The sequence below is a fragment of the Aptenodytes patagonicus genome, chromosome 1 (assembly GCF_965638725.1).
Source record: "Aptenodytes patagonicus chromosome 1, bAptPat1.pri.cur, whole genome shotgun sequence".
Classification (NCBI taxonomy): Eukaryota; Metazoa; Chordata; class Aves; order Sphenisciformes; family Spheniscidae; genus Aptenodytes; species Aptenodytes patagonicus.
Window position 1 is genome coordinate 69,832,145 of NC_134949.1, and position 14,481 is coordinate 69,846,625.

The 14,481-nt window shown below is 38.3% G+C and overlaps 1 protein-coding gene across 1 annotated transcript in view; it reads right to left on the reverse strand.

The window, feature by feature from the left end:
* Positions 1 to 3,918: 3,918 nt before the first annotated feature.
* The window catches only part of DCP1B (decapping mRNA 1B), a 46,783-nt gene continuing 36,220 nt past the window's right edge, over positions 3,919 to 14,481 (reverse strand). The window contains exons 7-9 of the mRNA XM_076341482.1: positions 13,243 to 14,079; positions 6,470 to 6,718; positions 3,919 to 4,637 (exon numbers count right to left, since the gene is read on the reverse strand). Coding sequence (XP_076197597.1) covers positions 4,557 to 4,637; positions 6,470 to 6,718; positions 13,243 to 14,079 — 1,167 coding nt within the window. The 3' untranslated portion in view covers positions 3,919 to 4,556. The remainder of the gene's footprint in view (positions 4,638 to 6,469; positions 6,719 to 13,242; positions 14,080 to 14,481) is intronic.

The window sequence follows — 14,481 nt, forward strand, 5'->3', positions numbered from 1 at the left end:
GGGAATAACAACGAAGTCACATTTTGATCTTCGTGGCACCTTCCAAGTCTTAATGTCAGCGAAGAGGCAAAGGCCTTTAGATCACAGTTTCACAAAAGCTTCAAGTCAGTTTAAGGCAGTTCCGCAGCTCAAGCCTCCCGTCTCACTTTCCTCTCCCCACATCCCACCCACTTATCCCCATGGCTGCACACCCCTATCCATACACTGATGCAGGTGCCTGGGCTGCTGCCCACTGAACTCATCTAGGTTAAAACCAACCTTGGCGGGGAGGGAGTCTTAACCTGGGCTAATTCTGCTGCAATACATTTTATCATGTAGCCGTCTTAATCAAAATAAGAAAGGAGAAAAATAAAGGAAAAAGGACGGAAAGACTGGTGTGGGAGCAGGGATGAGCAGCTAGGAGTGGGTGGCTGGGACGGGCTGCCTCTTCAGCAGCAGAGCCAGCTTAAAGTGTTTATAAAGCTACAGCCTTTGTTTCTTCAGTGTCTTGCAGAACCACATTTTCCTCCTCCTGTTTGTATATGCCAAGCTCCCTCCTCCTACATTCCCAACTCAGCTGCGCACAGATTTACGTCTAGAGGCCAGAACAAGCTTGTTGGAGATATCCGTAGCAGTTTGGAAAAGGCAAGGACTTGTAAGAGTCGCCTAAAAGTCCTTAGTATTAGCAGTAAAGTTTACCGTAGGTTAACTGAGGATTAACTTTTTAGTGCATTATTCATCTCCAGGACTAGAATTTTGCCTTTTTCTAGGTTTCAGGAATCCCTCTGGGTAAAGCTGCCATCTCATAACATTTTCTACATTAGAGCCTCAAATGCTTACTGAAAAATGTCTTTTAATTTTGCCTTTTCCTCAAAGATCTCCAAGTTTGCCAAAATATTAAACTATGATTTTAATATCCTAAAGGGACAAAGGTATCTCCAACACTCACCACTTTTATGACTGAAATTCAAAGCTCAACATGTTCTAAATAGGCTGTCAGAGGAGACGAAGCATCCTGCCTATTCAGCTGCATCCTGCTCCTGGAAAACTTTATTTTGCTGTACAATTTTAATTATCTCCGTTGCAGCTACAACAAGGGGGAGTAAATAGAGGAGCAACAGAGAGCTAATGAATAAATATCAAATTAAGGACTTGAATTTTCTGTGAGAAGGGCCTGAAGAAGTATTTGGATGCCTTCACTGAATATTATGGATTTCCATGATAAACACTGACAGAGACTATGCTTCAGTATTTCACTGACTTTCTACTCCTCGTCTTCTCACTCTAGTTTAATAGGTGTGGAATTTTGTAAGGAAGTGGACAGTGGTTAAGTGGAAATACACTGAAAACTAATATCAATTCAATGCTGAGACTGGGATTAATGCATAAAGCACTGCTGCAACTCCTGGAATTCTTGCTAAGCCCCAGTTTACAAGGTATTTATTCTACTGAAAGAAAAAAAAAACCCACACCAAACTAAAACCAGCAGTATATTAAGGAATACACAGACAATTAAAAAAAAAAATTACACATGCATACTGTGGAAGCATCTAAAGCAGAGTTAATGTGATCCTTACATACCTTCTGATCTTCTGCTTGCTACCTTTTCTCCTTTTTCAGATTAAAAAAAAGCCCAAAGAAAGGCAATCCTAACTGCTGCAGCCTTTTCCTTTCCAAAGGCCTTGCTAGCTTAAGGGCTCCCTAGTTCCAACAGTGTCTTAATAAAATAAAATAAAATAAAATAAAATAAAAGGAACCTGATGTTCAGAACCACTCTAGTTCGGAGGTGATCTATCAAACCTGAAATAAACATTTTGGTATCACGCATAGATTTGGCTGCATAAAGAGACAGTCTCAGCTGATAAAAAGGCTATTAAACAAAACACAATACCAAAAGGCAGAGATGAAGTTTTTGGTATTACGTGTGGATCCTCCAGCTTTTCCACAGTACTGGAAGGCTCCAACTATATTTCTGGAAAAAGTGTTTTTCTGAGACAGGTACTTCAGTTTGCAGTAGAAAGAAGGAAGGGACACTGCACAGTTTTACACTCCAGTATGACTCCAGGCTCAGTCTCCAATTCCCAAATGCCTCTGAAGAAGACGATCCTGCCATCTGAAACAGAAACCTAGACAACAAGTTTGGTTTCATTTCTCAGTAGAATTCTCTCACTACTTTTCCGTTCATTGTCATAAAATTCAGAGTTTCTTTCTGAGCCTGTTCTATCTTCTTACCTCTGTTGTTCTTGGTAAGCATGCAAGTCAACTAAAGCAGCATTCCCTTCTTTAGCAACTAACCTTATTTTCTTCGCTCCACAAAAGGCAGGTTTATGCCTCCTGAACAATGCCAGAAATCCCTTATAGCATTTCATTTACAGTGAGAGAAATCCAACTCTGTCAGTGTTACTTGCTGTAGATGTAACCAGAAGAGAGGGCAGTGAGAAGAAACCCTGAATTAGCTCTGTCCTTGTCTGCTTGAAGGTAAGTGCCAATACTACTGTTGTCATAAACATCAAGAGTTAACAGAAGAGGTTTTAAAAAATATGCCTTTAATTTTTTTAAATGATACGTTACTCTGAAAAGCAATAAATAAGGACGTTTTAAAAATTTCTACTTGCCCTTTTTGTAAATAAAAGGTTTTCTAGTCATGGAGGAAACATTATCACAAACACAGCTTGAGATGCTTAAGGATTATTTTTACCCACCAATTACAGAAGTTCTACATGTCAAGTGAGGTGTTAACTATGTGTCCCCATCATCTTTAAATTGCGCTCTCAGATAATCCAGCATCACAGACACCAATTATGCACGTATTTAGTCTCATACAAACTCTTTTGTGCAGATTCCAATTTCTTCCACACTGGTTCATTCAGAAATAATACCAATTAACTCAGTAGAATCCCATAAATTACAATGGCTACATAAATTATTATGGCTACAGGATTAGAATTAGGACTTGCTATCTTTAAAGTCTGCCCTTCCTGGTATCTGCTCAACATGTTCTTTTCACTGAATCTGCAAGAATCATAAGCAATTTGGTAACAAAATAGAACCAGAATACAATGTGCTCTCTACGAACTACTTAGTGTAGGAAAAGTCTAGCAGTTTTGTAGGCACGAGTCTCTTGGGGTTATTCACTTGTGTATAAAGAAAGTAGCTCTTGACTTTTTTTTTTTTTTTTAATATTGATTTAGAGCCTTTCCCAAGGAATGTGAGCAAATCCCCCCCACCCCTTGCCCCCCCAAATCACACTCTTACACTAGAGAAAGGCCAGATACATGGGGGTGGGGGCAACTGTTTGAATCATTACAGCTATACTAATTGAAACCCGCATCTTAATTTACGCTGCAGAACCTTCACAGACGAAGGTACTGAGTTATGCCTACATCAATGCCCATAGTAAAGAAGAGCGTATACTCATTTATGGATTACAGATTGGGTTCTCTGCGCCCACAAAAGAAATGCCTCCTCAGCAACAACGTCGGATTCCTAAACTGTAGTAAACTGGCACTTCAGCAGCAGATGCTAATAAAAATATACATAAAATTTCTTTCAGTCATTTATTCTAATCGATTTAAAACCTCATGTGACTTCTGCCAAGTGTAAAAACATTTTAAAGTCATACAAATACAAGTGACCCAACAATTCTAAATACATAGTCCATGGTACAATAAAATGAAATCAGCACATAGTAGGGATTATCCATTTTATTTTCTTTAGAAATGGATCAATGAAATCACTGTGCTCCAGGAACACACTAAAAAAAAAATCTAATAGGACTTTTACACCAGGTAGCCTTCCCCTTAACAAAGTTGTACATTGCTTATAGTAATGCAGATTGGATCTGGAATAATAGAAACATGAATCCAGTGCCACCCCAGAGCTACGCTGATAGCAAATACATTCACAAACACCCCCCCCCCCCCCCCCCCCCCCGCAATTCTTCAAGACACCTGCAGAGTCCCATTTCTACAGCTAGCTAAAAATATTCTTGTTAAAATAGAAAAAGATTTTTCTACAAAAATTTGGGGGAAAGTCATGACATTTCATCTAAACTGCTTTGCAGACAACTAAGTACACTGATAAATCAGTCTTCCCAAGATTTTCCCTTCCAAGATTTCACCCGGATTTTCACGTTCCTAAAAATAGTCCAACATTGCCACCATGTGGTCAGAGACGGGCACGTCCGTCGTGACAGATGCATATGACGTCTCAGAGAAAATCCATGACAAATACCTAGCCAACGAATAACCACACTGCAAGTAAAAAAGGAAACTGAATTCTGAGAACTGAGTCCTTATGCAGGGAAACCAATTCTACATATGGACCAATGTAAGAAAAATAATTTAAGATATTTTGTGATTAAGTCTTCAGTATCGTGATGCTCCCCTCCCTGAAGGCACAATCCGTTTCCGCTCACTTCTTTCTCAGTACAGCGTGTACTTGCCAACAAGCAAAATCTACGTGTATGCAAAATGCCTAAGACCATTCATTTCTTTAAAAGTAAACGTACTTGAAAAGTTTGAAACCTTTTTCCTGGAGTTCAGGAAGCAACAGAAATTAAATTTTAAAATCATCTTTCACATAGACTTTTTCATTGCCGCCTTTCTCACACTGAAGAGATACGCTTCATAAATAATATTTAAGAAGTTGTCATCATTCTGAAAAACAAAATAGGTAATTGTTAGTGCACGATAGGTGTTCTTGAGTAAAGAGATTAGAAGTTTTTTCCATTTCATGGATGAAATACTTTTCAACCTTATTCTATTTTAAAACGTGAGCAATTGGAAGGCTATTTCCTTTACCAGAAATATGTATTATTTCCAAGCCTCGCTAGTAGCCTTAGAAGAACCGGATGTGAATATAAATTTTATTGCAGCAAACATGACTATATAAGAATTAATGAGTACACAGAAAGCAGATTTTGGATTTGAGTCCACTATTCTTGAATGATATCGCAGTGACGATACAATCCTATAATTTCTTCCCTCTGCCCTCATTTACCTAGGGATTTCCTTAAGTAGTCTCCTCCATTAAGTCAGTGATAATTCTAAGTATGTCTGAAGGAACAGCAAAACACCCTGGGTTTTGATCCTATACTAAATCCTACCTGGGCAAATCCTTGCATCTTGTTTAGCTCTTTCAGACTTAATGCTCCTAAACTGACGCTGCTCCTTTTGCTCTGATGCTTGTTTAACTTTCTCCTTCTGAAGATCATTTTGCAAGAACAGGTCAACCCCCATTAAGAAACAATGTCCTAAGTAGCTCGCATAAATTTATGAAAATTATTAAAATCAAGATACTATTTGAGGAAAATCAGGAGCATTCAAGATTGTAGTTTTATATAACGGAAAGTAACAGGTAAGAAATTGGCAGTAATTTCCAGGTAACTCTGTTAATCCTAACTACCACCAAGAACAACAGGGTCAAATATACAAGTACAGCTTCAGACGGTAAAATCCGATTTTCCTTGACTAGTTTCCTTTTTAACGTCATATACGGTTTTCCTACTATCTAGATACTCAAAGTATGTAAAGACAGGATAATGTGGTATTTTATTTTTTAATCCCAAACTAAAAATACAGGGAAAAATGTGAAAAGCTTCTAATTTGTTAAAGATACTATTTTCTTTCTGGGTCTGTAATTTAAATCGCATTTTAAGTGAGTAACTTCAACATTCCAACGGCGACTTTTATTTTTATTCCAAAGCCATACAGGCACATAGTTTTGGTCTACAGATTGGACTCTTAAACCTGTGTCTCTATTCCTTATGCTTTATAGCCAGGTCTTTAGTTATAAAACCTCTCCTCAACCTCTACTCTTCAGATATTCATCACACAGCAAGTTAAGGAAAAAAATATTCATAATCACTCACATCATCCCAGAGCAGTAAACAATCATCGCATACATAATGTTGTTAATGCTTTGTCACATTTAAACCTGAATAACTGCAGCAAGAGGAATTTAGCATTTGAACTAAAGAATTGCATTGAATAGACCAAACTAGTATATTTTTAGGTTATCTAACCCATAATTTTGACGTTGCTTACACTCATCCTGCAATTTTAATTTCCCATCTGAATTCCTCTTACTGCTAACATGCATCTCTGAAATATTTGGCAGCTAGGATAATCACCCATTATTTATCCTTAGCTAAAAATATAATAGATACCCCTCTGGCTCATAGGCCGACCTTATGAAGCTTTCAGTCATCTTTGTTCTTTTCCGTCAAATTCATTATCTTTCCTGAACCCCAAACCAGATGCATTAATCAAATTGCAGTTAAGCCAGCAGTGTGCATGGAGAGGCTATCACGTCTGTGGTCTATGCCATAGTGCTCCGTTAACATGCAGCCAGAAGTAGCACAACTTCCACTATATATTCCAATTACTCATTTAGCCTCTAGACAGATGGATGCAAGCGATTATAAGGTGCTTATATCAAAATGGGAATCAGAATTTTAAGCAAAGTAGGAGAATTCTTGGCGCTTTACCTGGATCAGGTGTAGCAGTGTTTCCTGCAGCTGCATCTTCGTCATTGAGCTGCTGTTGACCACAGATGGCTCTGGAGTTTGCAGTGGCAAGAGAAGGCTAGCTGAGCTAGCAGCAGGTTCTTGGTTTGCTGCTGTTAACCGCCCACTTTCATTTGCTTTTGGTGGAGCAGGTGTGGACTGAGTGAACACCATTGGGGACATCAGCAAGGTAGGAGTCACAGTGGCAGGAATGCGTTGAGGTGAGATTACCTGTCCATATAAAAATAAAGTCACCGATTAAACCTATCTACTTAATTCTACAGGAATAAAGATGATGAAAACTGAAGATTGATTTGCAACAGGTACAGAGGCTGCTGGAGATTGATACAGTTCTGTGAAACTCCAGTTCAGGATCACCTATATGATCTATTTCCAGATTAAAAGGTCTTCCATCCAATTTGAGATTGCAGCAATAGCTTCAAGTGTGATTAAGTCTACCTGATAGGCAAATGATCTTAGGACAAGAGCATTTTAATACAGAAATCAGACCACTCTTAAATATCAGCACTCTTAGAGACTGCACCTGTAGAGTTTTCTACATAGGGACAGTAAGTCATTAAGTTTACTCTTGGAGAATGTACTTACATGCAAATACCACTATTAAAGACTAATCTTTGTACCTAACATTAGAAAGTATTTTCCAATTATAACTTCCAAATTACTTTATGAATATATATGTATATATTTTTTTCTTCTCATTTTACTTAAGGAGAGGGGAAAGAAAACAGAGATTAAGTAATTTATCTAAAAAGCCACAGCGAGCTGACGGCACTGTCAGAAACAGAACCGACTTCTAACCAACACTCAGTTGACAAAATCAAAAAGGCCCTCAAAGAGAAGGAAAACCTTGATGCTGCAGTAGTTCTGCAAGTTCCCTCAGTATCATATCCATGCCAACCTGCAAAGATAGGTGTGGAAGAATTTTTACTTTTAAATTTTGCAATGCATCTTGGACCTGTAAAACATGCAGGATTAACAAATACTATCAGATATAATATACAACATAATGGAAAGTTTATTCACTCAGTTTGCAGATATTGGAGCTCTCTCCAGGTAATTCTAGTAATAAATCTTAATCCTAATCAGCCATCTCCTCACTATTCAAGTATGCGATCTTTTTTTCAAAGAACAGAACATACAAAGGAATTCATCTGAGCTCACCAAAGCTCCTCTCTTTTGCACTGAAGCATGATTTATTGCTCCTGTATGAAGGTGAAAGGCTACTGAATCACTTCACTCTGTGTCCTGGGTTACATTTCAATTTTGAAGAAAAATTAAAATTAAGAAAATAAAACTGAGGTTTATCTCCTAGTTATGCAAAACAACGTAGCTTAATATTAAAGAACATTCATAGTTTTGTAGCTTGTCTTACTCCTAGTTATGATTGTTTCTGAACATTCTGTTATGACAAACAACAAGTTATGACATTTCTGAACAATGTTAGTTAGACTACAATACAAAGAGAAATAGAAAGAAATGAGGAGGACTGAGATCTCATGCTGTTTTACAGAACATTTAAGGAAGCAGAAAGACTAGGGGTCAGGAAAGACTCATGGATATTAGAAAGCATGCAATATGCACCTAATGCAAAAATCTCCCAGTTCATGTTTTAGGTAAATATTGTTTCTGTTTCTCAAATATAGAGTACTACTTAAAAACAAAACTCTTGACCTACAGCTTTTTTCCTACCCCATGACATGTAATCATAACAGCAATCATTATGTCTGTGTTACAAGCTCCTGAATGAGTTAAGGTATTCCTAACTCATTGTAGGTTTGCTTCAAACAGTAAGGTAGTGCATATGTTTGTGCACCTATGCTTGAAAAACAATGTTCATTTTAGAAGAAAACCAACGTAAGTCCAAAGTGACATCCCTCTGTGGAGCGAGACCTTCAGACTGCGCACAGATGTTCTCCTGTGAGAAGACTGGTCCCCTGCCTGTGGAAGATTGACTACCTCCAGGCACGTATCGCAACGCTTCTGCTCTACTCATCCATGCAGCTGAAGTAACTTCTCTTTAATTTACCTCAAGCAAAATTGGCAGGGTTTGCTTAAACCAGATGATTCTTCCTAATGTGATTTAAACAATGCACATACAAACTGCTCTCCAAGGGCAGGAACCTCCAGCAAAGGGATGGTGGTGAGCAGCTGGAGGAGATAAACTGTCCCACTAATATAGCTGAATCTACGCCAGACTATGTCAAAGACCTAGATGACACATCCTTCAAAATCAAGACATTTATCTCCAGAGTCCAAGGCAAATAAACAAAACCTGAGACAAACTGCGCTCTTCATAATATACAGTCACTACTGTCAAACACATATAATGTTGTGGTTTAAAAGCCATATGAAAAATTATCTGTTTGCCCTGGACAGAAACGGCTTTTTGGTAGGACTTGCCAAGCATATGGAAGCTATAAGGAATATGCAATATTGCCATCTACTGGTGACGCAGCTAATATCTACAGGTTACTGCAAAACTTAAAATATTTGTGTCGGAAGAATAGAAAATATGTATCATTTTTTCAGTGCATAGCATTTGTTTCTGTATGCAAACATTAAATGTATTTTTTGCTAACAGTTCGTGCTCAAAGCTTCTGCCATTTAACAAACTTACATAAACAACTTTATGTTTAAAAAAAAAAAAAGGCAGATTTTAATTTTAGGTTTAGTTCAGATCACCTTCACTCACTAGGACAACTGACATCCACCAGAAAATGGGACGCTGATCTTGGCATAACTAGTGCAATTCCTATAGCACCATACTTTTGCTGAAAACACTGAAAATGCTCTGTAGGGATATAATAGCCTTTGGGCCAATCTTTTAGCTTTGAGTAATTTCTCACAGGACATAACAGCCCTTCCAAAATGCTGTTGATCAACAACTTTCCCACAGAATCTAACCTGAGTTGCTTGTTCATCCAGCCTCTACTGAATTATCTCCAGCTTTATCAGGTTCAACGCTTAAATCTCTGAGTCACTAATAACAGAGTAGGAGTCTACCATCAGTTGTGCAACAATGCAGTAAGAACAATGAAAAATGTGCAAAACAATCATTGCAGCATATAGTATTCCTTCTCTGAAGCACAAATGCTCACTAAGATATGTTTGATATTTTGCGTGGCTGCTGGCAGCTAGATGACGTGAAAGCTGGCAAATTCACATAACACCATGAACTAAGGAATGCATTGGATCTCCTGTAATGCAAACTGGCACCCTCTGTTGCTTCTTACGCGTGCAGAATCCCATGTGCATCAAGTGCTCCTCTGGAACATCAGCACCCGGTGGGTGCTGTGGGCCTCTAACTGTTTTTAGTGGCATTACTTAGAATTGAGAACATTTAATCTAAGTACGGTTCAGGAAATTTAAAGACAGTTACTATTAAAATAAAGCTGGCTACAATGCTAACATTACTTTGTCTTTCAAGTTTAGTTCATAATTTTTTAACTGATGTTTAACTACAGAATCTTAAATTACTTTTCAAAACAAGTTTAATGTACCTATTGCATTCCTCCTGTGCACGTTTACAATCTCATGCTGAAACTGCAGCGAGGACAACTGAGAAGTAATAGTGCAATGCTCACACCAAAGATACTAGGTACTATGCACATATTCAGAAAATGTAATACTGTGTACAAAATACATTCTTGATGGAAAATGCTCCAAGAAATGAGAAAAATGGGCTGGAAGATAAGTGGCCTTCTGAAGAAAAGATAAATTTGTGTCAAGGTTATTGTAAGCACTTTTAAAACCATAATTCTGATTAACATAAACACTTAAGCATGCATGTATCTATAATCAGGATAACTCATGCCTAACACTAAGCATATGCTTAAAAGCCCACTGCAGATTAATGCTTTTTTATTGCATCTTAAGCACACGTTACTCACTGTCTGCATAAGGAATACTTCACAGAATAGGGCTGGCACCAGACCAGACTGAATGCTTCCGAGTATTATTCCGCAGCTTTTGCTTTTTTTCTTCTTCTTTTTTTTTTTTTTGGTAACTGGTCTCTTCCTTTCCATGTGGGAGATCACAGTTCTTACACCATATGGAGATGCAGCAGAAGCCAATTTAAACTTGGACTTGTAATGTGTCAATTGTGGAAAAGACTATTGCTTTCATTTTCTCAGTGCTGCTGATGGATCTAGTGTGTTCCTTTAATAGGATTTTTCCAACAGCAGACACTGTCCAGATACCTTTCTATTCCTGTCAGACTTTTTAGAATTTGCTTTTTCTGTATGCTGAATTGTAACAAAAGAGGCAATACCAAAAGATAAATAATTACAGAGAACAAACCTTTTGCTGCATTTGTTGTCAGAATCTGCTTTGATCAATTTTGCATGAGCATGTGCAGAATATTTGTGCCAATCCAATTTCACTCGAATGTCTGTCTGCAGGCATGGCAGCACTTAAAGCCTTTGGTCTACAGCAAGGATGATGTTAGAAAAAGATTAACGTTGGTTTTAAAAGGTGTTTCAAATTTTTATCTTCCAATTTTTTTTTTTTCAAAAGTAGGAATATTTCATGTGGCTAATTCATGGCATTCTACAGGAATACAGACTCGTTCCTTCATTTTTAGCCCCCTCTCTTTTTTTTTTTTTTTTTTCAATCTGCTGCATGTAAAAGAGACCATTCCTTCCAGATTGCAGAGCTTTAGGTGTCCTAAACAATAATTAGTTTTACTTTCATCACCGTATTTATTCTGTGTATTAATTCTCATAAACAATACTAAATGTGTCGGAAGAACTGCATCTAATACTGTTCTGATAGCAGCTGTGGCTGTGTCAGTCCGTAAAGCCACTCCTAGGCAGTCTCAATCTACTCGGTCTGCTCACAGCCATGCGAAGCGAGACCGAGTCTCCTTAGTTGCCTTTTTTTTTTTTTTAAGACAAACTTGCAGCAATAATTGCAGTGAATAAGACTTGTTCCAGTGAAAATTTTGCTCTTCTCTCAAGCTATTGTTCTATTCATACTCAAGCATAAAATTATTGAAATTGCATTATGTCAGACCTCAGTAATTCCCTTTCCATATTGCAGCTAATGCTGGCATCATTTTCTTTCTCAAATATACGCAAAGTCATTAGCCATATCAGCACCAATATGGATTTTTCATTTGAAAATATATCAGCATATTTGCCATTTTTTATTTATGCATACTGGCTTATAATGTATAGCCTGGCACTTGCCTCATTTCACTTTTACCTTTAGAGTAGGAACGTCTTATGTCTCCATGCTATCAGTACATTTACCAGTGAATCAGTCAATTTCTTTCATTTATACCAGGCAAGTTCCATTCACAGTGAAAACAGAAGTAAATTTTTGTGACTCTGGATCCTCTTTTTATTCATTAGTACTCCACTGGAAAGTCAGATTACCACCTGTAAGCAACTGATCCTGAATAATTTCAATGACTACTCCCCCCCAAACTCTTTCACACAGATTCAAAGTCATGCTGCTTTAATTAAAAGAATAAAAATAATGATGCCTATTTGCTACATCAAATTCATCTTCCTCTGACCTCTCTCATGGAATTAGAAATCTTGACCTGTCACAGTGTTAGTGACTGATGTGGCCCTTAATTGTTAAATGACTGTTTCAGCCTCTATCCTACGTGTAGGATAACTTCCTAGAATAAGGAGGATTCTTGGGGCATGCTGAAGTATTCTGTAGTCTTGCATTCAGCTTTTTAAGAAGTTACAATAGAAAAGCAGCTTTTGAACTTTACACTGAAAAGGTGAATGCTTTATCATTTGGATAAGTAACTTCTAGACTCCAATACAATACAAGTCAGACTTAAGTACAACGCAAGTCTTGTGGACAGTCTGTCCACAACAAAAGAAGTTAAAAGGGGCTTAAGATGCTCGCTCATCCCCCAACAGGACATTTAAAGACATTCAAGTGTAGAAGATCCCACAGAGAATGAAGTTGCTAACAAAGACAGTAGTTGTCCAGGATGGGACATTTTGGAATTGCACATGATGCTTTTCTGAAGAACAGAAAAATGCACTCATGAGAGAGACCCAGTCTCTTGACATCTCCTGCGTTTTTTAAGACACCAATCCTACTTTTAGGGTCACAATCACCAGAATTAAGGGGTTTGGGTTTTTTGAAGGCATTCAGGCACATCTTTTTACAACATTATACACAGCAAATAAAAAATAGCTAATGAATAGCTAGAAGTAGCAGTTAAGGTACAAGATTACTAATTCAGCAATACACAAATACTTCATAAAACTGCTGTTAGAAAATAAGTGACCTTTTAAGCACCTTTAGCACGTTCAGCAACTGGCATACAAAGGAATGCATACCTGCACAGAGAAAGCTATGACTAATTTTGTAAGAAAAACTAATTATTAAACCCAAAATATTACACTCAGTAACCAGCAATTACGCACCACAGCCTGAGACCAAGTATGGCAACTGAAAACTAGGTGACTTTTCAAAGTGCCTCTGGAAAAACCCAAGACTGCAGTATTTTTGGTCATTATTGATGTGCAAGAGATATAGCCTTCAGTATTTACAGTATCACAGCTTGGTAAACCATAACTTACTTGATGTTGTAAATTATCACCTGCAAAATGAATGACGTGCAACACGTAGTAAGATAGTAACAAGAATATACTGGCCAAAACAAAACAAAGACTAACCTTAACAAAACTCTGAGTTCAAAAGATTGCTAGATTTTTTATTTATTTATTTATTTATTTTAAATTCTGAAGTTGCCCAGTTACCTGGAAGAGAGAGCTCTGTTTTTCTGTACCCGGTGCCTTTTCTATCCAGGAATCCAGTGGTTTCAGTGTATTGGTATTCTGAGTAACAGGAAACTTAGCTGCCAAGGTTGGTCTGCTGGATACATGCAACTGTTGTTCTTGTTGCACTATCTGGAGTTTTTTCAATAACTCTTGAGGTGAAATCACCCCAGAACTGGCTGCTTGATTGCCAGAGAGGGAAAGTGGCTGTCTAGGAAGTTTGGATTGTTCTTTACCAAGTGTCTGAGACTCTAAAGTCTGGCCTGGTAGGGAACCATTGAAATACACCAAAGGTGGCTGGCTCATACTGTTTACCGGTGCTGCTGGTGCTCCAACAGCAGCAGGAGTCCTGCTGAACACAGAAGTTGTCGAGTTCACAGATCCTGTTGCACTGGGGTCCATTTTAGTCACTGACCCTGACTGACCCTGTAATTTCTGTAATAAGCTCTGAGTGCCAGCAGTATCCTGAACGACATGAGATGTTGCAATACCATGAGAAGTCACAGGCTGGAAGAGTCCTGTGAAAGTCTCGCCCACAGGGTGGATATTGCCATTTTCAGAGAGTCGGTTCTCAGGAAACTCAGCAAGCGGACGAAGGTCTGTTCCACGCACCATAAGCTTCTGAATGGCGGGGCAAAGCTGTTTCTCTGCAGAGGGCGAATGCCTGCTAGGTTCTTCGTAGGACAGTGAACGTACCACACCTTGCCTAACAGGAAGATTCTCTTGATGCTGTTTATTAAGCGGTTCTGAGACATCCGGCTTTTCTTGTTTTCCAAACAGTGCTGTCAAAGACAAGTGCTGTGGTTCAGGATCCACATTCTGTGAGGGGAAAAAGGAAAAAAGTAAACATAGCTCCCTCATGCGTAAGTTACATTAAGTGGCGACAATATTTAGCCAGCGGTATTCAAGGAAAAGCCGAGAAAACTGCTATGTTCTCTTCTCCAAGGGAATTTTTAATAGTTTTGTCACATAGGAAGGGCAAGAAGACAGTTGCCAAGCTGCTAATGTGGGAGAAAACCAGTGAATCAGAGATAGCAGTGGCTTCACTTTAGACACCGTGAAAGAGAATCTTCCCTTTCAGCCATCAGTACAATATTAGTAAGAGACAGAAATCTCCCCTTGTGTGAAGTAGGGCCACTTCTTGTGCATCTCCCTGTCACAGCTGAATTCAGTTTTTAGGATTTTGCAGCGTGATTTAGCTTGAAGATATACCAAGAGACT